Genomic DNA, 27922 nt, shown 5'->3' with positions numbered 1-27922 from the left:
GGCGCTCGATCACGTCTTAAACAAGAATTGACAGTAGCGGATACGTCATGCGTTGCCCATTAGCGGTTTGAAAGAAATGCTGGGAAGGGGCACGACGGACGATTGGCAGGGCACTTGCGAGATGCTTTGAGTGCGAGTTGGCGCTGCGCATGCACACCCAAACTACCGCTAGTCTATTTGTTTGTTTGTTTGTTTGTTTTTTCACATCTTTTTCCGCGCACTGACATCGCTTTGTTGTGTCAGCGCGCAGGACTAATCCATCGAGCATGCAGCGTTGCGCTTCCCATCAAACTTGCTCGAAAACGCCGAAGTCCAGTGACTGCGCGCACAACTCTGTAGGGAACAACTGCCAGGCATCCACCACTGTGCACTCTACATCGGCGAAAACCTCCATCAGCTCAGTCGCCAGTGGGTGATAATGGGCGGCGATTACACTTCCGAAAAGACGGACATTTTCTACAAGTCAACTCGAAAACGAAAGAAAGGCTGAAGGACGCTTAGCTTCGCCTTTAAGAGCAGAACGAGACAGCGTTCAAAGATCCCCGACTGCTTCTCAGGCTTCCCGGTAACTGGAGCGTACGTAACCGTAATGTTTAACGGGAAACGCTGGCCGGGAACGCTACCCACGAAGCCGGGCTTTCTGGTCAGAAACGCGGCCTCTAACGTGGGCCGCGATGCGGCGGAGGCAAGCGACATCTGGATGGTGTTGTTGCAAGTAGAGTCCAGTGACTCTAGTTGCAAGGAGCCGGGCACGCCGCTCCGTGGCCTCCAAGATATTCCGCGCCGGCGCGCACAAATTCCGGACGCCGTGGCCGGTCTATGATTGGTAGAAACGCTCGAAACGGGGTGTCTGAGTTTTCGCATAACAGAATTATGTTTTCTCGTATAGTCAAATTACACTCTCAGGCTATCATGTCTGTAGGTTGTGTGTAAGTTGTACTTTACGATTTAATGCGTATTTTAGCTTCAGAAATTCAATCATTTCAGTAGCTTCCTTACGCCACATGGAGGGCCTGCGTATGGGTGGTTCGAAAATATTTTTGTCGGAATGACGTCCGACGCCGGACTTTCTGCGACACAGGGCCCTTAAGAGGAAGCTTTAGCTCGGGTGCTCCAATCTAAATACATGTAAAAGGAGAATTCTTTTTTCTCGGCAACCACTGTACCAAATTTGACGAGGCTTGTAGCATTTAAATGAAAGACTTAAAATCTGGTGACAGTTGGTTTCGAATTTTTGAGTTAGGTCGTCAATTTTTTTTTTAAAGGTTGGCAAAAATCGATAATTTTCAAGAAACGATACTATCAAGCTTACAACTCTAACTCAACAACAAAAAATGATAACACAATTCTGTGAATTGCATGTAATAGTACATCTAAAGCGGACAAAATTGATATGTTACACATGAATATAAAAAAACTTAGTAACATGGAAATACAGCTTTTGCAGAACCCTTGTAGCCAACGCAACAAATTCACGTAAGAGGTAAAAATGACATATTGAATTTGTCCGCTTTGAATGAGCTAATGGATGCCGTTTACAGACCCACGATATCTGTTCTTGATGCAGAGTTATGTGTTTGTAAACTTCGTGCTTCTGTTTTTTGTCAAACGGTCGAATGTTCGAAAATCCTTTCAACAAAATCCAAGCCCTAAATCGAAATTCCACTTTCAATAGTCACTACATTTTAACTTTCCCTCTCGAATGCAACAAATTTCATTAAAATCGGTCCAGGGGTTGTCTCAGAAAAACGTTTTTCGTTTTACATGTATTTGAATAGGCCGCGTCAGAGTTGTGCACGAGCTAAAGCTTTCTCTTAACGCTATGGCATTAAAATATGAAGTGGCCCATTCCTATCCTTAGGGCACTGCCTGTAAATAAACTGTTTGAACATAACCGAACGTCACTCATCTAGGTCAGCGGAAAATGCCTGTTCGCGCAAATTTATTCGCAAATAAACTGCCATAAAAGTAAATTTCAGTATTCTTTTATTATTATTTGCAAGTATGGATGACTTCTGCTTCTTGAGATAATATTTTTTTGTCGAGCTTTCCTAGCTACTATTGAGGAAGACGGTATGGGAACAACTGCTATCAAAAATGCCGCTAGCAAAAGGTTCGCAGTAAATATGGCTGCGTACTCCAGAGCCAGCGTATCTACAATATATATCGCGCACAGGGCATTGGCTCAAAAACAGGCAACAATATTGGCAACGATATGGCTCAACACTGGTCCGCTGGCAGCACAATGGCTGCTGCATTGGCGTAACATTGGTCTAATCTTAGCTTTAATTCTGGGCCAGTATTGGATTGGGTTGCACTTTGACAATATGGCAATATTGGTTAAGATTGGTAGCAATTTCTGCCAGGATTGGGCCATGCTTGGACCACTGCTGGTGTGCTGCCTGGGTATGGTGGCGAAGTCGGAGTAAGTGTTCAAAACGCTAACATGTGAGCTGAAGTACAGTCAGCCGTCGTTACAAGGAAGTCATCGGGACAGGAAAAAGACTTCGTTAACAACGGTACTTCGTTAAATCCAGATAGGCTCTGAAAGAGGCAACGTAATCGGACACTCCAAGCGCGGGAGACCCCGCAAAACGTATATTTTGAAACATAGCCGCACTTGATAACTGCGGCTATGAAAGTGGCGAAATTCTGATGCCCGTGAGTGGCTGCCTTGTGCGTCGGTGATCACGTGGTACTGTTCATCCCGCGGAGCTGCAGTCACCACGTGACGGAGTGGCCAGTACGGAGAAATGCAGAGAGTCATCGCATACCCAGCACCTAGCGGTCCGGTGCGAACTTCCCGCACTTCGTACTAAGTGGGAATTGGCGCCACTGAGCTTCGAAGAACAATATCGGGTCTACAATTGCATGCGCTGCAGTCGGGACCGCGAGGATCGACACATCGAATAAAGCGACTTCGTCACGACGAGAGGTTGGTGTAGCAAATTCCGCGGCGTTCAGTCCTGCGGTCCTCACTGGTCAACTCGAGCCACCCACGAAGGTATAGCGGAAGCTCATCGACACATTGATTCTAACCCTCGTATTCTAGCACGTTCTTCCACTGCACCTCGACTCTAAAGCCGATGGAAACGCCACCCATCGACACAAATGGTCACTGCGCTTCACTGACACCCCACGGCGATACTTCGCCAGCGTAGTGTCTTCTTTAGCCGAGGGGTGGTGCTGTGCTCAACTTGGCAGCAAACCAGGGGTCGCGAGTTCAAACCTCGTCTAGCAGAGTTACTGCATAGGCCTCTGTCTTCCGATTCCAGTCTTCAAGAAGAGCTTTGAGTCGAGAACCGTTTGAGAACACGGGGGTGAGAAAACGAAGTGCTTTCGAGCGATCAAGACAAGCCGTTTATGCGCTTCGAAACCGTATCCTCTAGATGCTCACGGTATCAGTCGGCATCCATGGTGCCGACCTATATACGGGAAGTTGCGCTGGATATGGCAACAGCTACTACCAAACTCGAGGAGTAGAGCCAGCTGAAAGATTCGCGATTATTTCATGACGTGCCGCCGAGAAACGGCATGCTTTCGCTGAAATCTCCCAACAACCGCGGCATCGCGTCGAACCAGCCTTCATTGGAAGTTCACTACATGGAGCCAACTTTTCAAGGTAGTATAGCCTTTTTGGCTCGCGTGGCATTGCCGCATTCGTAGTGGTCACTAGGGCGTATACAACCAGATCTGACAAGTTCCCACTAATCGGACAGCAAAAGCACGCAAAGTTACTGACCGTTACGTCCCCCGAGACCGACGAAGCTTTTCCTTTTCAAGTGCTCTTTCCCATTCGCAGGCTGCCTTGGCTAATTGATGACATGCAGCATCACTATTCGTTTCCATCTACGTCTCTTACGAACAGTTGTTGCGCAATAACGATTTTTTGTTTATATGCTCTTGGATACTGGACTGAATGCGCAGTATCGCCGCGCGACATTGATAAAAAGTCAACATATTTGAAAGTACCCTTCAATAATTTTTTCGGAAAAATGAAAGAGGCTGAAATGACGCGTGAGTTACATGCATATATACGCAAGGAAAAGAAGTCTGTGCGCCTTCAGGCGATATCTCGGCTGTAATCGATGGCGGAATACCAAAGGGGATGTGTTACCTTTAAGATTGGACCGCACTGTGTACGTGCTTGGTGGATGACAGCGCGGGCGCAGCGGGGGCGGCGGCATTGCAGCGGCATTAAAAGACGTACGTCACGCTTACGCAACTTACAAGGACGCCCTTGCAAGGACACACGAAAGGAAAAACGCTGTCAATGCAACTGCGCTCTTACATTACTCAGACTTCGAAACTCATTCGGTGATGCCTTAATTGGGGAAAAGGTCAGAAAAGTGGATCCAGTGCTAGTATATATTGGGGAAAACGACAAGTCGTCGTAATTTTTTTTTTTTTTTTTAATTGCGTTCTACACTCCAAGCATGGCTGGGCGACACTACAAAACCTCTCGAATTTCCGGCCTTATCGCGGGTCGGGGGTTAGTTGCCCGCAGGGAAATCGCTACAGGATGAGAACGTTTGAAATATTACTTTACATTTAAGTGCAACTGTTAAGTCGATCTTTCACTGTAGTCGGGTCTAAGGCAAGACGCTCTCACAGTATGTGTCGTCCCGCATAAGCCAATTGGGAAAAATAAAGCGCGCTGTCGCGGCGATATATTTCTTTTTTTTTTTTTTCTATTCAACTGAACACGCTATCGGCAAAATTGACCTGTATTGACCTAATTAGCCTATCGCTGCATCGAACTGCCTGCTTCGAGGAGCCAAACCTCACGAATACGAAGCCGGCTAGCGGTGCTCTCTGGGCTGCGCCAGACAGATGCAGCGCTCGGAGCGGTCGAGAGCGACAAACGCGGGTACCGCGACGAAGGTGATGTCGGCGTTTCGCGCCTGTACTCGAACGGGGGCATCAAGACGTCGAGGTTGCAAAGCGACGTTCCTCCTCGCGCGTAATTTCCTTTCGTGTCTCCTCGTTCGGGAGGGCAAGAGACGCGTAAGGGGTGCATGACCATCACGTGCAGCCGTTAAAAACAAACAGGCGGGGAACAAGAGCAAACACACTGACCGAGTCCCGTGGGCAGGAGCGTGTCGTCGTGCAGGTCGGCGAGCGTCATGGACAGCGGCCAGCCCAGCTGCGAATGTGCCGCGAAGTGCGCGCTGCGCCATGACGGGCTGACCAGGCTGCCCCCGCCCCCTCCTCCAGGGTGGTGGTCGTCCATGCCTGCTGCACACGAGGAGAAAGATGGGGCTCAGACACGGGGCGTCAAACTGCCGACGGAAATCGTTAACCAATCGACGCATCCGTCCATCGATCAGTCAGGCAGTCAGTTGACCGATCAATTACTTCGTCAATCAATCAATCAATCAATCAATCAATCAATCAATCAATCAATCAATCAATCAATCAATCAATCGTCCGTTACGAAGCACGGGCTCCGAAACCTAGCCAATTCCCGCGTCTAAATTAAGAACCGTGCGAGACACCGGGACAAACGAAGAAAGACGCAGACAGCGCTGACCAACTACACAACCACCAACATGCCCGAGTTTCTATACGTTCACGATTCCCGCGACTGATTCTCGGGAGCAGAACAGTATAACTGCCGTCCGGTGTTGCATTGTCTGGCTGTCCTGTAACAATAAAGTTGCGTTATAGCACACGTTACTCGACACTTGCAGTAAGTCGTGCGGCACCACTATACGTGTTGCTCTACGCGGGAGAAACTGTTGATTGATTCATTTATTGATTGATTCGTGCAGTTCGACGTCCCAAAAAGCACTGGAGCGACCCGATTCACCGTTATGGAGGGATTAATCGTGAACACCTGGGGCTGTTTAATGTGAAAGCACAATACACCATCGGCCTTTTTCCACCTTGATTGCGCTCCCAGCCAAAAGCGGGCGCCGAGCTCTGGAATCGAGCTTGCGATCCCGTGCTCAGCAGCAGAACGCCATAGCCACCACGGCGGGTGCAGTGTGTGTGTGTGCGTGTGCGCGTGTGCGCGTGTGTGCGTGCGTGCGTGCGTGCGTGTGTGCGTGCGTGTGTGTGTGCGTGCGTGTGTGCGTGCGTGTGTGCGTGTGCGTGTGTGTGTGTGTGTGTGTGTGTTTGACAGAGAGAGAGGTAGAGATAGAGTGACAGAGAGAGAGGCAGGGATAGAGGTAGAGATAGAGAGGCCAGGTGCGCATACCAAAAGCTCTTGACCACGATCCTTCGGTACGATTGTTAGAAATGCGAGTACGACAGAACAAAAGCATCGTCGGCGCTCAAGATCCGCTCGGAGAGCATAAGGCACGGAGACTCTCCGGTTAACTCCTTTGTCGGTCCTGCAACCGCGCTTTTCTGAGAGGCATCAAAAGCAGGAGCTCCCTGAACGAGCAAAACCGTGGCAATTTGACAGGACCGGAGATAGATTACAAGAGCAGTAGAAAAATGACTGTAAGGCTGCCAAAACGACCGGCGGCGAACCAGATAAGCTACGTGTCACGCGCGAAGGAGAGCATACCGAAAAAAGATGACGGCACTGAAAACACGTTTGGCGGAATCGTGTGTGGCGTACACCGCGAGCTTCGATCGCCGCGACCGCGGCGTTACATCCCACCCAGTCGATGGCATCACGACTTGCAGAACGACTTGTCCAGCTTGCAGTCATTCTACGACGTCACCATTACACGACTTCCTACACTCGGTGCTTTCCTGCTACAGTGCGCACCGTGGGTCCTTTGCTTATAGCGTGTCGCGCTTATACGGAATATCCGTGTCGCAAAACCGTGCTGCATCGTCTACGAATTGCCGTGACACGTATCTACGCGTTACGAGTATGAGTTACCAACTGGTCCACAGGTCGATCCAGTTAGGTCCAGAAGGTCGGGACCTGTTTAACCGCGGTCCTCGAAGGCATAGTTCTTAACTTGTCGGTCGCCTCCCATAGCTTCAGGAGTGGAAGAGGGGTGGGGAGAGATGGGGGGGGGGGGGCAGGAGGCTTTATAGACGAGCACGAACGGCGCTTCCGGTATACGAGAGAGGTCAGGGAGGTATGCGACACCCGCTGGGCTCCTTTTACGGCCCAATCCATCCTCGCGCCTTACATCCGCCATCGAGCAGCGGACGGACCTCGGAGCGTTCAAACAGCAAGGACACTTGCGCACGCACGAACATGCAGTTGCAACCGAGTTTCACGTGGACGGCAACGCCACGTCTGCGGCAACGCCACGTCTTCAGTACTGCGGCGCGTCCAGTCGCGGGACCAAAGCCAAGAGAGAGTGCGAAAAAGAAAGAAAGAGAAAGGAAGAAAAGAAAGAAAAATAGCGGGCCCGACCTACGCACCCATCGATATCTGTGTGCAAGCTAGCGGCGCGGGGGCACGCATTTGTTGTTTCACCGCGCGGCTTCCAGAGAGGCAGCTTGAAGAGAGGCAGGCTCAATCTTCTCTCGCCCTCTCCGCAGTAGGCCAGAAACAAGAGCGGCGCACCGAAGCGCGCGCCACCCAGTTGCGTGCAGAGCTGACAACCACTAGCTCTCCGCAGGTGCCCCGGAGAACGAATACCGCGCAACATGAGTGTTATACTGAACGAACTCCGCCGTACTGCCATATGCGTCATCTTGTCATCCCTGGTTGGCCCATGGGGTGGCTGCGCTTTCTATGATTGGCTCAAAACGCCAACGTGGCGGGGGAACTACGGTGGAGACGACCGAGGTTGGGGCGGAGCAAATGGCTTACAGTCGTCTAGTTAACGCGATGCAGAGGTTCGAGGGCAGCTGAATTAAGGGCTTCGATGTTCGATACTAAACGTGAGCATATTGGACATATCATATTGAACGAGTATATTGAAGGACTGAGAATAGAAAAGTCCGCCTCAGAGCAGAAGCTCGCGGATGATGGGTGGAATAAAAAAGTTCAGTGGCGATTTAGCGGGAAATGCGAGAAAAATGCATTAGTTTTACGTCGCACCTGTCCGAGGTCCAGGATACGTGGTTAGAACCACGTTCACCACATTGCAAAGTGTTCTTCAGCAGCTCACTCGACAGGTGCTCTGCCTCTTCAAGGAGCATAGTGCAATTGACGGTGGTCGTGAGCAGACCACCGTCAATGGTGACATATATATATATATATATATATATATATATATATATATATATATATATATATATATATATATATATATATATACATAAGCTCATCTAAGCTCTCCCTACCGCTTTCTACTTCTATCATGTCACCGGCTTCCCACACTTCACACATACAATTCTTTTCCGTTTTGACACTCCTAATGCCAACGCATCATAATCAATGTAATCGCGGAAAAGGGCAATGACAGAAGGGAATATTTCGCATCCTGACTAAAACGAAAACGGATGAGTACATGAGTAACTGCCAGGAGGAAGCGACAAAAGGGGTGGATATGGAATCCGTCATTCAACAAAATTACAGTACGCCTCATTTAAGATATACGCATAGCTTTGGTAGCACATATTTATACGCTACAGCGTTTCCCCAGTACACGCACGGCTAGTGCAGCTCGCTTGGTCGTGAAAGATGACACTGATCAACAGCGACCCTGCTGAATATACCTGCACCGTACCGGCGCTCGCGTCGCTGTCCTGTGCCACTCTTTGCAAAAGGAAAGCAGACAGCGATTGCTCTCTGCCGGTCGTTTCGAACGAGTGATTGCAGTACACACCCGAGTTAGCGGAGAGCGCTCGCTGGCCATAAATTACGTGTACGTACTAGAGGTCAGACATTATGCAACGTTAACCCTTCTCGTTAGGTGCACACACGGCACGGATGAAACGACTTCTATCGTCGCGTCTTAATACGACGGGCAGTTGTAGTATCGATAATCTCAAGCGCAATCACGGTCCAATGCGCATTCCTGATAAACAGGTGCAGAACACTTTGGGAACACTTCGTATTCCTTTTCTTTGATGCGATCTTCGAGAAAGACCCATCTGTTCAGTGTGCCATGGCGACGCTACAACACGTCATCCTAACAGATGCATCAGGTTGAAACCGAACCGCTTATTATGGGTCGGGGCCGTCGGGAACGCTTCCTGCCGCGGACACTTCGACTCGCAGGTGAGCGATCAGCTGCAATCGGCGCGATCAGGTGTTCTCCCTCTCAAACCTCGACCGAGTGCTATGCTACGTTTAAACTTTGCCGGCGTACCCAGCACGCCTCAACCTACAGCTAGCGAGAATGTTCACTAACACCGTCTGCAGTGGCGCACAAGGCACGGTTCCTCTAGGTTCCTCGCGCCCGCATCTTCCTCGGCCGCTCGTGCTGCACGGAAGCGCCCCGGACGCAGCAGTCCCCCCTCCCCTTCCCCCCGAGAAAACCGAGAGTGGGGCCTCTTATTCTCTCATTCCTCGCCTCCTCCGAGCCGCTCCCCCGGATGCGCTGATCGTGAACTTCCTCGGCGCGCTGGTCAACTTGATCGGCGCCCTCTCAGACGACGACGCAAGCCGCCCTGAGCGAGCCTCTCGAAAAAAAAAAGAAAGGAACCGACCCGAGCGTCTGCCTGCCTGCCGCTGGCCTTCTCGTCGTTGTGGCGAGGAGAAAGGAAGCAACAACTTGCCCGCCCGCCCGCCTGCCTGCCTGCCTGCACCCCCCCTCCACTTGTGATCTCGACGGCAGCGCCGGCAAGCAGAGGAGCTGCCGACCCCCCCTCCAGCCGATCCCGGATCTGGCGTGCCGACGTTTCGCCATAAACGGCGCCCGGATTTCTCCGCCGCAAGCAGCCCCCCCCAACTAACTTTCTTACTTCCTCCTCTGCCACCCTACCAGCGTCGCGTTTGGCTCGTTGGCGCGCACGCCACCGCACGAAGCGCGCGTTCGCCGCAGAGCTCGCGCGCGGAAATTCCTGCGTCCTGCCCGTTGCCTCCTTCCCCGCCGCCGCCGGCGATATCGCCGCTGTGTCAAGGTGGCGGCGGTGGTGGTGGTCGTGGTGCACGCACGACTCGCAGTGGCACGTACTGCAGGATGCCGGGGAGGGGGGCTTCGTTTTACGCGGCCTCGCAAACTGCTGTGAATCAGGCGCGTGCGCGAGCGTTCGTGGAAACGGAAACACGACGACCCGACATGTCTGTATTAATGCCGCGTTTAGCGATGTCGTCGCCGTTGGGCATGCTTGACATAAAAATTGTTACAGCGCAATCACATGCAACCACAAGTATGAAGGACGGGACACAAGCGCTGACTCAGCGCTTGTGTCCCGTCCTTCATATACTTGTGGTTGCATGTGATTGCGACTCAGCGTCAAGTATGCACCAACTCGCCCAGAAAGAAGTTTTAATGAAGCGCCGTTGGGCAGTTTCCCAGGGGACCCGAACATACTTCGTGGTACGACCGCCGCAAGGAGAGTGGAGTAGGTGCAATGCGCGGCCGTTCAAGTGCGTCACGCTGCATTGTGCATTAGGCGCAGTACAGTCCGCCGCGTCATGAAAATATTACTGCTGTCATTGTAGTGTTCAATGACGCCACCGCTGTTGCCGTTTATTGGACACTGATACACGTAACAATGCGTTAAGGTGTCGAAAACGAACTCAAATGAGACTCCGTACGATAAGGTACCGTATACACAGGGTGACCCAGCTAACGTGGACCAAGATTTAAAAATATGCAAATGTCACGTGGCTGGACAGAACCAAGGTAATGTTTGCCGTTGCATGTAGATACCGGGATTTCATGCATTATACATAATTAGTCTTAATTAATCAACTAACTAAATACGCTCGAAATTGCCGCGCGGGTGGCCGCTCGAGGCTTATCGTGCATTCGCGTGCTCCTTTCGCGCTCGGAAACACTTATGTAGCACGTATTGTGCAACAGACAGCTGTATCGAGAGTAAAGCGTAAAACTTGATAAGTGAACTACAGACACCCCATAGCGCGCGACCTCTGCGCCATCTACAAGTTAAACTGGGACGACCAGCGTCAAAAGCAGACGTTATATACTTTCGACATTACACTCTATCACGAGGCAGGACTGGCTGAGTTGCCTCGTGATAAAGAGAGATAGAGACATTTTCACAACTCAGCCTGAGTTGTGAAAATGTCGAAGTGCGCATGCTCTGCACATGACTGACTGAACACGTTCGGCATCGATATCAGAAGCCAGACCTCGTCAAATTGCGATTGATCGTGAGCTTGATGTCGTCAAAGAGCGATGCATAACGCTCAGACGAGCGATGAAATGTGAGCCACTGTCGTTTGGAACGGCGTGTAATTTCCATCGCCCCTCTAGCGACCGGCGTCGGTGATATTGGGGCGAAAAATGAAAACTTCGGAGCGCCCTCTTAGCAGTGGACGGTACCTATAGTCTGGCCTACGCACGGGACGAGTCCGCATGGGTTCGTCCTCTTAGTCAAATGCATCTCTGGTTGCTCGTGGCGTAATCGCGGCCACTTCCCGGCAACGTTTATCGTCTTGTCCTCGTGCGTCAAAAGACCGTCGCAGTCTGGTTACAGGTTGCACTACCCTTTCACGATTCTTTGCACCGCAGCGTAAGCACGCATGTACAGGGACAAGAACTCCAGAAAAATAAAACAGAATAATAGCACTATCTCATCCGAGTGAAGCGCCGCATGCGCTCGTTTCTTGTATCTGCGTGTCCAAGAAACCTCACCAGCTATACACACCAGTTTCAAGCACTGTTTACAATACGGTGCCAGGCGCACTCGGCACCCGCAAACAGATGGATCGCGTCGGCCACAACCACCGAGGGGGCGCGGGATAGACGCCGGTGCATTGTCTGCGCACGGCGCGCATCACGTCCGCGAGGAAGAAGAAGGGACCACGGAGCCGATCGGAACCGGGCGAAGATCGAGCCTCGCCCACATCCGGAATACGCTCGCGTCATAGAGGGAGAGGAGGAAGGGAAAATGCAGAGTGCGTGTGTATGTATGTGCGCACCCGCGCGCAGGAGTAGGTGAGGGGAGGGGGGAGGCAACCACGGCGTGCCATCGCCCCGTGCCAGGGGGCAACGGTCCAGATTCGAGCCGCTAAGAGGCGCGCGCTCGCTCCCCAGCGGCTTTCGCCAGGCCGAACACACAACGCGGAACCTTGTCGATCTGGAATGCTCTTGATGAAGAAGAACGACAGCTACCCCTCTGGCGAAGCAGGAATTCGGTCACGACGAAGCGACCGCCGAATGGAACATTTGACAACTGCGCCTGCTAAGGGCGCAAGGTTGTACGAAGGAAATTGCGGAAGCGCGAGTTTGCTACATAAAGCAGTTGCACGTAGCGTAATAATCGGCGTAGACAAAAAGAACTGCTCCTTCGCTGGTCGCTGCTTGTAACAAGTTTTGCCAAATAACATCTGAAAAATCGGTCGGAGCTGTTAATCTTCTAAATTCAACTTCGAAATTCGGCACACTGAAAATAGGGGCGCGTCTCCATTCTGTCCAAGCGACTTGCCCGTGACATTACAGGGAAGCCGTCTTCGGAGGCACGTGTTAATCAAGGTGCGGGCTTGTCGAGAAAAAAAAAAAAGGGGGGAGGGGGGAGTGCGTGCGTATTCATTAAGCTGTCCAAGCCGACCGACCGCATCCGAGAGGCTGCTAATTACCAACGCCAAGTGTTGTGTGTCATGTGAACCCGTTAATCCAGTCAATAAGTGTTTGGGACATTTGGGGAGCGCCTTCCCTTCTGGCGCCTCGTGTTGTTCAGCCCTCACTGTCGTCGCGGGAGCAATGTGTCCAATGTACGCGCTTGCCAACTTAGGCGATCGTCTTAGGCGTCGCGCGTGCTCGGTGTCGACCTTTTCCTCCTCAAGAGGCGGTGTTTTGCGGCGGCTACGGGCAATTGGATCTGGCCGATGATCACATGACCTGTTGTTCCCTAGAAAGTGATCTACAGGGAAGACGGAGGTTATTTATGGAGCCACCTCGCATCCTGGCAGGCGTGCTCCGCCAGAATTCCTCCAGAATGATATTTCGCTTGTGCCCCGAGAACGTTACACGGCGCTCCGCACTTCTGCCAGTACGACTACGGCTTCATTTACAAAATAAGTGGGCCTCAATTTCCTCCATCCTCCGCGTGCCTCGTATACTCATCAGCAAGGACGCAACTCTCGCAGACTCTCACCACCACCCTAACTAGCCCCGGACAGGGGGGGGCCAGAATGAAATAAATATCTCTATCTCTCGTCGAGAAGGTATACGAACGATGACACATGGTTCATATTACCCTCCGTGTGACGGTATAGCGTAGTAGCCCCGGTATAGCGTAGGCACGCTGCTCGTTCCGATATGCACCGGCGGCGTAGGCTAGAGAGCGACCCCCAGTGTGACGCCCGACTCTCGAGACCAGAACACCGAAACACGACAGCGCCAGTGAAGCTGTTGAGTAAATAGAGAGTTTTAGATTAGGGGACGCAAGCGACTTGCGTGCGCGAGAACTAGAGCCCAGGGTACTGCGCATGCGCGGACACCTACGCCCGTGTCTGCGCATGCGCAGTACTGTGGCCCCTAGTTCTTGCGTACGCAATTCGCTTGCGTCCCCTATAACCTAAAGCTCTCCAATATTTCGAGGCGTCCGCAAGGTTCCCCATGTGAAACTGAGCGCAGCTGACTTGCACTACACAGAATTGTCGCTTGCGCTTCCGTTTTCTGTTCAAACAATGTCCCGGACTCCGCTTGGCAAGCGCCAGATGCGCAGGCGATAAGTCTGATACCTATAGCGACATTCGCATGCAGACTCGCGTAGAATATAGAACGCGCAGTGAGGTTCAGCGAACAGATCTGAGGCGCAGGCTTACAAACTGCGCCTCGTGATGTCCACGCGACGCACCTTCGTCTAGCCAGTCCTGCTCCATGGCCCGACGGCGCGTTGAGAGACCACGCGGCCGCTAACTGTCCTCGCCAGCCAGAACCGCCTCGGTGATTCGTTTGCTTGCTCCGTGTACCACGACGGGTGTGTATACCCACTACGGGTATACGGCAAAGAAGCCGGTGGTCATTGTTTGTTTGCCTACCAGAGTGGCTCATACCCTCTATGGGGGATTATTGGCCAAGTATAGGGTAATTTAAGAAGACACGCGTCTAAAGAAAAGCACTATTGAGAAATTTTGAATAGCTAAAAGAAGCGAGAACAGATAACATTTAATTAAACGGACGATTGTCCTCGATGTTGAGACGATTACACACGTATCACACGTACTCAGTATCACAGATGGGCTTGCATATAATTCACATTTTCAGCTTCCATTAAACTCTCTCAATGCCTCACTTTCTTTTGCTGTACCCACCTGATAAAAGTGTTTCAGTTGTTTCGGCCTGACGAAGCGGAATTGGGCCAGGCTTTGGCTTGGAAACAACCCGTGTGGACGAAACGAAAGGCCAACCGAATTCCCAGAGCAATGACTGTCACGGACACGTCCCGGATTAAAACCGGATAAACATCAGAGAGGGTTGTGCGAACAATCGTATTAAAGCGATATATCTCTTTGGCTCTTCCCGAAACTTAGCGGTTTCCGGCCATTTACTGAAAATTTGAGACACATGTAGGGTGCCACAACGTACTACTAGTACCAGCTAGCGGTATATACCCTTGTGTGGCGAACAAGTCTGCGTAGCAAAAGAAACCAACCTCTTACATATACGTACAAAATGAAAAACATAACGTTAGCTCACAGGCGTCTCTAAAGCACACCGACGTGTTAGTGGAATTCATTGTTAACGGCGCAAAGGGGCGCAACTCCAGACACAAGTTTCCATGCGATGCGTGGACAAGAAAGGCTGCACTTGGTCGAATGTCTGGCTGTTTTCGCGTTTTATTTCTTCACTATCTCTTTCTCACTGCACTATTAGACAATAGAATGCCGCAAAACGTTATGTCTCCTTCGTCCTCCGATCTCTCGCGTTTCCCGACGCGTTAAGAGCTACTTTTGTGCCGACGGCGCCGCTATATTTTTACGTTGACCTTGTTATCGCGTACTGGTTACGAAGTACATTGCACTGTGAAGTTCGCTGCTTGCAATTTCATTGTTTTAAAATTTAGGTCTTGTTTTTCAATTTTCGCTTCCCTGTAAGTACAAATTTTTTTCTTCAGATAGTACCACCTTGATTGAGAAGGAGTGTGCAATGGAAGTCGGTGGTAACTCCGTTAGGCAGGATACCAGTAAACTATCGCAGGAGACGAAAGATCTGATCAAGCAACGCCAATGTATGAAAGCCTCTAACCCTACAGCTAGAATAGAACTGGCAGAACTTTCGAAGTTAATCAACAAGCGTAAGACAGCTGACATAAGGAAGTATAATATGGATAGAATTGAACATGCTCTCAGGAACGGCGGAAGCCTAAAAACAGTGAAGAAGAAACTAGGAATTGGCAAGAACCAGATGTATGCGTTAAGAGACAAAGCCGGCAATATCATTACTAATATGGATGAGATAGTTCAAGTGGCTGAGGAGTTCTATAGAGATTTATACAGTACCAGTGGCACCCACGACGATAATGGAAGATAAAATAGTCTAGAGGAATTCGAAGTCCCAAAGGTAACGCCGGAAGAAGTAAAGGGAGATATGCAAAGGGGGAAGGCAGCTGGGGAGGATCAGGTAACAGCAGATTTGTTGAAGGATGGTGGGCAGATTGTTCTAGAGAAACTGTCCACCCTGTATACGCAATGCCTCATGACCTCGAGCGTACCGGAATCTTGGAAGAACGCTAACATAATCCTAATCCATAAGAAAGGGGACGCCAAAGACTTGAAAAATTACAGACCGATCAGCTTACTGTCCGTTGCCTACAAAATATTTGCTAAGGTAATCGCAAATAGAATCAGGAACACCTTAGACTTCTGTCAAGCGAAGGACCAGGCAGGATTCCGTAAAGGCTACTCAACAATAGATCATATTCACACTATCAATCAGGTGATAGAGAAATGTGCGGAATATAACCAACCCTTATATATAGCTTTCATTGATTACGAGAAAGCGTTTGATTCTGTCGAAACCTCAGCAGTCATGGAGGCATTACGGAATCAGGGTGTAGACGAGCCGTATGTAAAAATACTGAAAGATATCTATAGCGGCTCCACAGCCACCGTAGTGCTCCATAAAGAAAGCAACAAAATCCCAATAAAGAAAGGCGTCAGGCAGGGAGATACGATCTCTCCAATGCTATTCACAGCGTGTTTACAGGAGGTATTCAGAGACCTGGATTGGGAAGAATTGGGGATAAAAATTAATGGAGAATACCTTAGTAACTTGCGATTCGCTTATGATATTGCCTTGCTTAGTAACTCAGGGGACCAATTGCAATGCATGCTCACTGACCTGGAGAGGCAAAGCAGAAGAGTGGGTCTAAAAATTAATCTGCAGAAAACTAAAGTAATGTTTAACAGTCTCGGAAGAGAACAGCAATTTACAATAGGCAGCGAGGCACTGGAAGTCGTAAGGGAATACATCTACTTAGGGCAGGTAGTGACGGCGGATCCGGATCATGAGACGGAAATAATCAGAAGAATAAGAATGGACTGGGGTGCGTTTGGCAGGCATTCTCAGATCATGAACAGCAGGTTGCCATTATCCCTCAAGAGAAAAGTGTACAATAGCTGTGTCTTACCAGTACTCACCTACGAGGCAGAAACCTGGAGGCTTACGAAAAGGGTTCTACTCAAATTGAGGACGACGCAACGAGCTATGGAAAGAAGAATGATAGGTGTAACGTTAAGGGATAAGAAAAGAGCAGATTGGGTGAGGGAACAAACGCGAGTTAATGACATCTTAGTTGAAATCAAGAAAAAGAAATGGGCATGGGCAGGACATGTAATGAGGAGGGAAGATAACCGATGGTCATTAAGGGTTACGGACTGGATCCCAAGGGAAGGGAAGCGTAGCAGGGGGCGGCAGAAAGTTAGGTGGGCGGATGAGATTAAGAAGTTTGCAGGGACGGCATGGCCGCAATTAGTACATGACCGGGGTTCTTGGAGAAGTATGGGAGAGGCCTTTGCCCTGCAGTGGGCGTAACCAGGCTGATGATGATGATGATGACTGAGTACACTTACGTAGTTTGTGTCTCTGTAGTTACGTTATATACCAACCTCTTTTTTTACATAACACTTCGATCGCTTCTATAATTATCATTTTCCCTCGTGTGTTAGTATTATCAGGAGGTCTCGTTCTTACAGTCCTTCACTTTCAGGTCTCCTTCTGTACACAGTTCATACGTAACTGTACTTACGCTATATGCAATTAAATATTGAACCGAAACTGAATCTCCGAACCCGAACATCTGCAGCAGCACGGAGGCGCTTAGCTATGCTAATAACTCCTGCTATCATTAACACGAACGAATATTAAGGTCGGCTGCGTGCATGTGATATTATGCACTTCTAGCAAAGTGAAACAAACGGACACTCTTACAGCAAGCGTGCGCAGGTTTAGCAAGCTAGAAAAATACGGAAGAAACGAAACACTGCAGTGGCGACGCCACAGATTTCCACAGCGCCTATAATCGAGGGTGGCTATAATTGTTCCTCGGAAAGAAGAACTGTGTGCGTGCAGTTCGCTCTAAGGGAAGCAAATGCGAAGCGCTGCAGCTTTGGATAACTTGTATCTTTTTCTTTCTTCTTTTTCTGCGCCGAGCGGGTCCGAAATACGTGAAAAGCATCTGAAATCTGTAACCGGTGTCGGAGCGAAATGCGAAACACGGAGGCCTCGGCCCCTTATTTTCGGCAGTGTAAAAGTACCGAGACTTTCCCCCGGCCCAAACGAACAACGAAACAAATACGTTTTGAAAGAATAGATTCGCTCTCTAGACTTGATTTAGCGCTGCGGTTCATTGTCGACATCTCTAAAAGTACTTCCTGCAAGTTCTGTTACGAGACACACGATATATATATATATATATATATATATATATATATATATATATATATATATATATATATATATATATATATATATATATATATCATGTGCATAGCATATATATGATTGTACGCCGACCGGCTTCCGTTACTGCCAACTTTATATTTTCTTCAGTGCGACTTGGTCCTGGCAGTATACGTTGTTTTCGCCTTACACTCGCGTGTTCATGGCGACACGCGCACGTCGAAACTATAGCGCGAGCCGGTAAGTAAAGAAGACAAAAAAACGCAAACGGCAACGAGCGAGACTGCAACGCATAACAGCTCCCGCGTTTGTTAAACGACACAGAGGCTATCGCGCTCACGTGCACGTGGTATAGTGTATAGTATATACGACACTCCTCGCGCCGAGTCTACGCGGCACAGATGGCACGAAGTTAAAAAAAAAAAGAACAAGGAGCGTGGCGCACTACGAAGGCGTTACAAATGGCAGCTGCGGATATGTGTGTATACACACGCACGCTACACACGCCGTGTATGCGTGTCGAAGGACGGCGCTCCGCAAAGCTTGCGCTGAGACACAGCACGCGAGACTCGGATTCACAGGCTGACCAAAGAGAGAGAAAGATCCTCCCCGCAAAATAATACTTCCGTTGAACAGCGCAGTCGAGAGGTGTTGCGACGGAAGGAGCCTGACCGAGAACCTGCGTAGGCGCGACAAGACGTGCAAGTCGGGGGAAAAAAAGATTGCGTTAACTGCCAAGGGTCCGACGCTAAATGAATTTAGGTATTCTTTCGTAATCCCATTCTCGTAAGCTTCGCATTAATCGATTTACCTAAGGAAAATTTAAAAAAAAGGATAACCTCTCCCCTACCGGGCACAGGGGTGCACGCGAAGCTAGTGCAACCCTAGGAGAAGGGTTGGTTAGTATTTTTTTTTTCTTTTGAGCGCTTTAGACACATTAAAGAGACGTGGTTGTTGGTGAATGAGAAACGGTTGTTCATTGCTGAGGTTGCAGGCTGACCTTGTCGGTTCACTACTGTGAAGAGGGGGGCGAGCGAAGCCCGGGATCCGCGGCTCTTCGTTGTCGTAAGCCCTCGGCTTCGTGCTCCCTCGCGGTGAGGTCGGCACTTCGAGGACAAGCCCCTTCTCGAGCGAGTTCCCGGCGGCGTTCATCAAACGCCGCCTGCTCTTCGGCCAAATGCACGACGTGCGGCACGCTCCCGCTGCCTTTCCTTCAACGCAGCCTGCTCTCCGGCAGAACGAACCAAACACCACCTCCCCACCTGATTGCCGGGCCTGAACTGTGTGCGCGAGTCGAGCGAACACGCGATCCCACCCTTTCCCTCCTCCTCCCAGGAGATGGGGACGCCCGTAATTGGCTCGCGCCAATTGCGCTGCGTCTACTTCGTGCATATAAAATCCCGCTTTAAAGGACGCGTTTGACGAACCCATGTGTGCATTCGGTTCTCATGTATGTTCAAATTTCCTGTAACAATTTCGCATTGACACTACTCATAATCCCATGCAATAAAGAAAAAAAAACCGACAGCGGCTTAACAGGTTAGCGTGGTGGTCTCACAACCCGGAGTTAGGTGGTTCGAATCCGCAGCCCGACAAGCAGTAGTTATTTTCGCGCTGCTTGAGTTTTTTCGTACGGAAACACCGATGTTGACACGTGTGAGGCAATACAAGCTTCGCCTGTAGAAGGGAAATTAAGGCGAAATTAACATTTCTTCAATTTCTCCTCGAAGCCGTGGCGCCGGCACGTTACCGTAGCGTTACGAATTTCGAAGTATCTTTATTTAGTGTTTAGACTGTTTTGGCGTTCAATCTGCTGGAAACCTGCGAATTATCTGGCTCATTTAGAGATCAAAATCTGGGAGGATGTGCAAGGGGGCCTATGCTTTAACGCTCGCCTTTAATAGATTTGTATAGGGTGTGCGAATAACGGCCCCCGAGACCGAATCGAAGAGTGCTTTGGAAGCGAAGCGAATCGGGTATTGTTCGAATAGCTCGCGGATAATATACAGCCCTCTAACGCCCAGTACATAAAAAAATGTCCTTGTATTCACAAAAATAGAAGGCTTTCTGTCATTAGACTGCACATTAAAAAGCACTAATTTGAGGAACAGCTAAGATTGCTCACAGACTCAGGGATTTTAGGAGAATATACGATAATACATCATTAGTTTATGAAGGCAGCCTTGCGAGACCAATTATCCGTATACTTTCGCGACTATACATACGTGTCGCCTGCGGCGTCAGTAGAGAATGAAAGAGAAGCAAAGGAAACTTGACGCGATTGTCGCGGCAGATGGTGCCATTATTGTGTAAAGTATGCTGCAATAAAAGGCATTTCGATTGAATCCGATGCGAGTAGACAGGTGCTGCATCTATAAATGCTACATAACAATAGCCACCGAGAGTGATCGTGTTTAGCCGGAAAAGTCTGTCTGACTGAGCCATGCACGCAGCGTGCTTCAGCACGTTCACGTCCACTGTGAATGGGATGATAAAACGTCGCCTCTTTGCATCAATTTCACGTCTGATCGTGCACAGACGACGACGACGTAACGTATTCTAAGTGCATTCACAAAATATTCGTACCTTGAAGTAGTTGTCGACCATTCGATTCGAGGACCTAAACGAATAAATGGGACAATGTTCGCGATTCGTTATTCGCAAGTTTCGAATAATCGCACACCGCTAATAATTAGTAACGCGTACAGCTGGAGGTGCTGAAGGCGGAACTTGTCTCTCTTAAATTTCGCGCCGAAGCCTAAACGCTGGTGTACCTCGCTGCCGGGCATCTTCGATTATAGTCCTTGAAAGTCTCGTAGTGGCCGAGGCGTTGCGTTGTGCATGAGGCGTCTGGGGCAGTCCGGGACGAAAAAAAAATAACGAAAAAGAAAAGTCGAAGAAGGCCGAGCGCGATGAGCGGGGATATTAAAATAACTTCGCCCGTTCGGACTTGTTTTTGGCGCTGCAGACGCTTCCGAGATCTCTCACGTCGATTCCTTCGGAATTCAATGCGGTTTTCCGATATCGAAAACAACTTATGAGGAAGCTTTAGCTCGGCCCCAACTCCGATGCGGCCTATTCAAGTACATGTAAAACGCAAAAACGCTTTTCTGAGATAACTCCTCGACCGATTTTAATGAAATTTGTTGTTTTTGAGAGAGAGAAAGGCAAATTCTAGTGACGGTTGGAAGCGGAATTTCGATTTAGGGCCTGAAATTTGTTCAAAGCTTTTTAAAGAATTCGAAAATTCGAAAAACATAGACGCACGAAGTTTACGAATTGATAGCTCTGCATCAAGAGCAGATATCGTGGTTCTGTAAACGGCATCTATTAGAACATTAAAAGCGGACAAATTTGTTACGCTGTGTACAGGGTTCTGCGAAAGCTCTATTGCCATATTACTGAATATCTCTAGATTCATGCGTAAGATATCAATTTTGTCCGCTTAGATGTACTATCAGATACATTTCACAAAATTGTGATATCATTTTTGCTTGCTGAGTTACAGAGTTGTAAGCTTGATAGTTTCATTTTCTGAAAATTTCAAATGTTTGTCCATTTTAAATATTAAATTGATGACCTAAATAATAAATTTTGAAACCAACAGTCACTAGATTTTCCGCTTTTCTTTTAAATGCAACAAACCGCGCCAAATTTGGTGCAGCGGTTGCCGAGAAAAACGAATTCTCCTTTTACATCTGTTTAGATAAGAGGAAGCTTTAGCTCGGGTTTCCCCAGTGTAGGGTAACGAACCGGGCTCAGTCCTGGTTAACCTCCCTACCTTTCATTTATCATTCGCTCTCTCTCTTTAGCTCGGGATCTCCTAACTATATCCCGAGTAAACGCTTTCTAAATCCCGTGACAGGACAGGGATGGACATGTAATGAGGAGGGAAGATAACCGATGGTCATTAAGGGTTACGGACTGGATTCCAAGGGACGGGAAGCGTAGCAGGGGACGGCAGAAGGTTAGGTGGGTGGATGAGATTAAGAAGTTTGCAGGGGCGACATGGCCACAACTAGTACATGACCGGGGTAGTTGGAGAAGTATGGGAGAGGCCTTTGCCCTGCAGTGGGCGTAACCAGGCTGCTGCTGCTGCTGCTGCTGATGATGATGATGATGAAATCCCGTGACGTCACGCCGAGGAGCGGGTGCACGGCGGCGTCGCGCCACTCACGTGCCTTTCGTTTCAGCGTACTTTCTGGTTTAAGGAAATTCCTCTCACGGCATCAGTGATCATTGTGATGTTGCAGAAGCGCAATTTGCTAATGCAACGAAACTCCTCTTTAACACTCCTTTTAAACTCAACGTCTGCCGACTATCAGAGACCCAGAGAAAATGACCTGGCTTACAGGACAGCGGGACACGCGAAATAAGAATAGTCGTACGTCTTTGAGTCGAGAGGAATGATAGCTCGCATGACCTGCCTTCTTAGCTGTCAAATTAGACTGGCGTCAATGCTGGCGAGAATCGAAACAGACCCCCCAGATCGCAGCCCCGCGGGCCAGAACACGGCTTCGCAGTTTCCAATCCAGCGCCGCATTACATCGAAGCAGAGTGTGCGCTAGACAAAGAGTCGTTATGGCGGAGACATTAATACCTGTACCATCTCTGTTGGCTGCGAAAATTCGCAGTTGCAGTTACGAATAGGACGAGCGATGCCATTGCGGTATACAGTGTCGGTGAAAGTCGCAAGTGTTTCCAAAATCAAATTTTTTAAAAACTGCTGTAAACACTCACAAGACGCCCGCATACATATCCGTACCTACACGAACACGCGCGCAAGATCTGAACGTATTATATGGCGGGGAAGGGGGAGGGGGGTGGTACGGGGGGAAAGAAAAAAAAATTGCCCCCATCTCAAAGCGTCTCGTCAGGAACGTATAAAGAAGCGTTTATCAGAAAGGAAGTCGACATTCGCGCATTCGTGCACTTCTACGCCTCGGGTAAATAATATCGCATCCATTCGGCAACGCATGCGCAACACGTGATCATCACAGGCAACCCGGGATGACGACGAGCCACGTCGATGCTCAGGCAAAGTGAACAGAGGCCAGTTCCGGGAAATCGGAGACGGCCATCAAGCAGGGCCAATAAGGACGAAGAATCCCTAAGCGATCCTGCACACGCCCCCCCCCCCCCCCCCCCCCCCCTCGTCGCACGAGACGGTTCGAGCGGGACCGTAATATCGCTCGCAACCGGGCGGAAAAGAAGGCGAGCGAGTACACGTACATTGCATGCGGAGGAAACGGCGCGACGATACAGCCGCCTTTCATTCCAATAACGACAAAAGTTGGCGAAGGAGAAGTAGAAGAGAAAGGAGACCTCGCCCCATTATACGTAGCCCGAAAAGGAAACAACAGCAACGCCAAACGAAAACGAACTTCGTCGTCGTCACTTGTTGCTTTCTCTTTGTTATTGTTATGCACATCGCCGACGCCGCGCAATGTATAGCGTCAATTATTGTCGCCCACCCCACTAGGGCTTCTATAAAGCGCGCCCTGGCATAAGCGCGCGCCCGCGCGCACGTACACAAACCGCTGGCTCGCGTCCAGGCGACGAAAAGGAAGAAGTCCGGCCACGACCAGTCGTCCATTAAAGTCGGCCCGGGACTCGGGCGAAAGACGTCAGCGCCGGCAGGACAGTAGCAGGAAATGCGCGCTCGATCGCGCTGCATAGGAAAGTTCCTTTGTTTAGTTGTTTTTTTTTCTTTGTGCATGCAAAACGAAGTGCTCCGGATGGCGCCAACGCAGCCAACGCGTCCAAGCCTGTGTGAGGCAACGATCACGGGCTGTCCCCGTGGATGCAGAACCTATATATACGCGGCCAGACAAGTTGGCACGCCAAATCAATTAGAGAAGAGTAATCGAGGCTCGCTAACGCGCCCATAGCGCAAACGGCTTGGTCATAGCGACGTCGGGTTCTGTGGTAACTGACGTACGACGACGTAACCAAAACGCTCGCGCGCGCCCGCAAACCCGCTGGCGGCGGCAGCATGCAGCTCCCAGCCAGATGCGTTTGGCCGCGCTTGGATTGGCCGCGATTACACAACCGCGGGCATCCCAGAATCTTTAGTTTACGAGAACTCGATGCAAGTTGGTCGAGCCGGAAGTCCGACGAAAATATAGGACGATCGCGTTTACGCGGCGTCGAGAGTGAAGCCGGTCGAGCTAGAGTTATGATATCTGCTACGTAGCATATGCAGCAACTCTAGGTCGAGCGAGCAAATGTTGCCCCCTCTGGAGGCTAGCAAACCTGAACCCGACCCGCTACGAGTGTTTGCATGACAGCGTCGACCGGATGTCATTCCCACAAGTCGGCTCGCCTCGATATCGTATGGTTAACGTCAAACCTAGCTATATGGGCGAGCACTTCGCGGTTCCTTCTACTGCTCGCAAATGTAGAAGAACCCATCATCTCGATCCACGGTAGCCTAGCGATCGGAGCGCCAGCGTTCCCCCTAGTAAATTTTGTGGGAAACCACAACGCCCCAGACACAACCGAGGCAAATCATTTCCGTCATCGGAGCAACGTCTACGCCATTCAAAGCAACCGAGACCCGCCCGGGGGCGACCGAGAACTTCCACGGTTCCCTCGAGCAGCAGCGCGTTTCGAAGCGATGCGTGTCCGGCGCACGATTACCGCTACCGGCGACAATGGAGAAACTTGGTAGAAGCGCCACCTCGGTACCTTTGCACGCTCACGCCACCCTCCACACACACATACACCTTCGTCCCAGCTCACTCGCTCTAAAAGCAAGAGAAAGTCAGGCTAGAAGGGGAAAAAGAAAAAGAACGAAACGGCGCCCTTGAAGGCACGCCACTTCCTTCCCCGAACTTCGTCCGCCGCCAAGTCCCTCCGCAGCCCTGGTGCTGCGCGTATGCGCACTTCCCTCCGACGGCCCCCAACGGCCGAGCGCGTAGATGTACGAGCGAGCGGCCAGCAACAACAACAATGAGACGGACGAGCGACGGAAGAGGTTGTTTCCTGGTCGCAGGATGAGAAGGAAGGCGCCCGGACACTTTCCTTCTCACGTGACCGGTTGCTGCTACGCACACTGCATTGGTCCTTGAAGGAGAAAAGGATAGGAAGGAAGGAAACGAAAGCAGCAGGGCTGACAGCGAGGCGTTCGGAGATACCTTCCTTGTGTCTCTTTTCTTTCTTGTGCGTCCGCCTTCTCCCAAAGGTCTGCGAGCCGCGAAATTAGCGACGACAATGACACTGGCCGAAGAAGCCGTCTACGCTGCCTGAACGCGTACCCCGACACTATAGATCCCATCGTATTGCGCGTGAACGGGTGCGCCATGACCTGAACGATCCCGAGGTCTCGCCACCCATACACTGACCCCCCGGGAAAACCACGAGGCGCCTTTAAAGAACCGATTATCCGGCGATAACCCTCCGTAACCGCAACGTCGGCGTCGCCGATGTGCACGCGTGGAATCGCCGTGCCTTTACATGCGTGCCACGTACCACCTATTCATGTCGCTGAACATTAGCGTGGCAATGATTTGGGCTACTTACAGTACAGGCAAATTCAGAGCAGGGCAACCAGCGCAGCAACGGCACTGAACGCAAGAGCTGTTCGCATCCGTTCTTGCCGCGAATAATCTTGTTCTGCGAATAATCTGTTCGCATAATCTTGCCGCGAGTGCCATTTCTGCTATGGTAGCCTGTTGCAGAAGCTCTTCTCGCTGCAGCGCCAGTACACATTGACAAAAAGCCTGCGCGGCATGGGTATGTATACTGTACTACGTATTCATATACACTCTTTTTCACCGATTGTGGGCATCGGACTGTCGACGAGGCAACCTACTCACTAAGGTATGGAACTGCGCTTAGAGTTCCATGCAAAAAGGTGCAGCCACTGGTTACCGACAGTGAAGACATCTACAGACGCCGACTGATTTCTCGGACACGAACCAGTGTCATCTTGTCGTGGCTTGCGGGAATTCGCGAGTATGCACGTGACAATTAGTGAAACTTCTTTTTCCAAACTTTTCAAACTAGAAAGTGGGGGTGCGAGCGTTACACGAGGGCGAGCATTACACGAGTAAATACGGTAATATGTGCCTCCTTATACGCCATTAATCACAACACATCAGAGGCCACAAACTTGTGGCTTCATTGTCGCTCAAGAACATGTCGTTACCAGCCGCGGTTGCTCAGTGGCTATGGTGTTGAGCTACTGTGGTCGCGGGATCGAATCCCGGCCTTGGCGGCCGCATTTCAATGGGGGCGTAATGCGAAAACACCCGTGTACCTAGATTTAGGTGCACGTCAAAGAACGCCAGGTGGTCGAAATTTCCTAAGTCCCCCACTACGGCGTGCCTCATAATCAGAAAGTGGTTTTGGAACGTACATAATTTTTTTTTAACGAGGTGTCGTTCTTGAACAAAGCTGAAAAATAAAATTATGCAGATAACGCATAATTATGCAGATGCCGCACACTGGGAAAAATCAGTGTTACGCGAAGCACATTCTGCAGGTATCTGGCTGTCTAGAATCGTTTGGTGTTCCAAAATATTGTTACCTGAGGGCGCCATAGGTTCGCGAAGAGTTAGTACCTGAATGTGTTTCGATCATTCGCCGAGAATTCCTCGAAAAAGGGAATTTTTTTCCCTTTTCGGGGAATTTTCTGCTACATATTTGGACGAAAAGGAAAAAGGGAATATTTGCGATATTGCAGGGAATTTTGAGATTGGTTAAGTAAATATTAGAATTATGCATTTGAGTAAGCCATCACTTCCACAAACGACAGCACCAGCTTTTCAGTGCAGGGGGCAAACTTGGAGTCGGTCGCCTTCAAGTTCTAATAGCCTTCCTTTCTTTAAAAGCTGGTGTGATGTTTCTACATAAAACGCGAACTGCAATTTGTTGCGTCAATATCCGATAAGGTGACCTACTCAGAATCGCTAAAGAGCTGCGAGCCACCTGTGTTAGTTGATGCTTTAGAGCTCTATCTACGCGGAATATATGTCGGGAACCGACATTAGAAAGTGCCACATTAGAAATTGAGTTGTCGTATTGATATATAAACGAATATATATATATATATATATATATACGCGGGGACAATTTTAGCATAATGCAGGGAAAATTGTCGTCGCAAATAGGGAATTTTCGTGCATAGGAATGGCAATTCTGCTGCAAGGTATGGAACATCACTGGTCGCGTGTGGCAACGGCAAGGCGACGGTACGCGGATGGCACGACTGATATAATTTATTCCCGCGATGGAACATTAGAATCTGCGCAGATACCGAAGGCAGTGCAATCTCGCGCAGCTTCTCAGAGCGCCACCTGCCACTTATGAAGCCTCGCGCTCATGTTCTCTCTCTCTCTCTCTCTCAGTACGTGTCGTCCCAATCAAATCCCCACCGTGGGACACGCAATGCCTCCTCAATTGCAGAGGCACCCGAACAAGGCGAAACTCGACACTACCAGTCGCAAAAGTGCCTCGTAAGAAACGAATAACGTTTCAGATTGCAGTGCCAAAAAGTGGGAACGTCTATCCCGCTTGAACGCTATTACCTGTAACGGGGTGGGGTGATCCACACCGGGGTCGAGACGCGCAGCACACGGCGTGCAGACAGGAAGGAAAACCCTCGGTAAGTGGCGGGAGGCCCCGGAGAACAACAGCGCGGACACAGTGTTAGCGCGGATGCCCTTGGTCAAAAAAGGAGAAGACTTCCTTCCTCCACGAAGTGTCCGCCGGGCGCGAGCCTCCCTCGGGGACCGAACGAACAGAGCGCGGAGGCTACCGACGACTACGACACGAGGCTCACTCAAAAAAAAAAAAAAACGATAAGAGGAAGGAAAAGGTCTGTGCACAACCGCGCCCGTTTCCTGGTGCGCGTCCCTGGACTCCCTCTGTTCTTGCTCTTCTTATTGCTCGAGCGTGGCTCGCTCACGCGATGGCCACCACCGCTTCGGCAGGAAACACGAATCGCTTCCTCCGCCGCCTTGAAGAGAGAGAGAGAGAGAGCCATCGGAGAGGCACAGTTGGGCTTTGTGCGCGTCGTCTACGACGGGCCGCCGTCTCGTCTGTGCATCAGCCAACGTCTAAGCTTT

At 50.1% G+C, this 27922-nt stretch overlaps 1 protein-coding gene across 4 annotated transcripts in view; it reads right to left on the bottom strand.

Annotated features, from left to right (window-relative positions):
* The window catches only part of aop (ETS variant transcription factor anterior open), a 167257-nt gene that overhangs the window by 59954 nt on the left and 79381 nt on the right, over positions 1–27922 (bottom strand). For 3 of the 4 annotated variants that reach the window (XM_050184984.3, XM_055074512.2, XM_050184983.3), the window contains exon 2: positions 5080–5235. In XM_050184984.3, the coding sequence (XP_050040941.1) occupies positions 5080–5233 (154 nt within the window). In that variant the 5' untranslated portion in view covers positions 5234–5235. Of the gene's footprint in view, positions 1–5079; positions 5239–27922 lie in introns of all 4 variants that reach the window. The other variant, XM_050184985.3, reaches the window with a different exon arrangement.

The sequence above is a fragment of the Dermacentor andersoni genome, chromosome 4, assembly GCF_023375885.2.
Source record: "Dermacentor andersoni chromosome 4, qqDerAnde1_hic_scaffold, whole genome shotgun sequence".
NCBI lineage: Eukaryota > Metazoa > Arthropoda > Arachnida > Ixodida > Ixodidae > Dermacentor > Dermacentor andersoni.
This window is presented reverse-complemented; position numbering and strand designations above follow the sequence as displayed.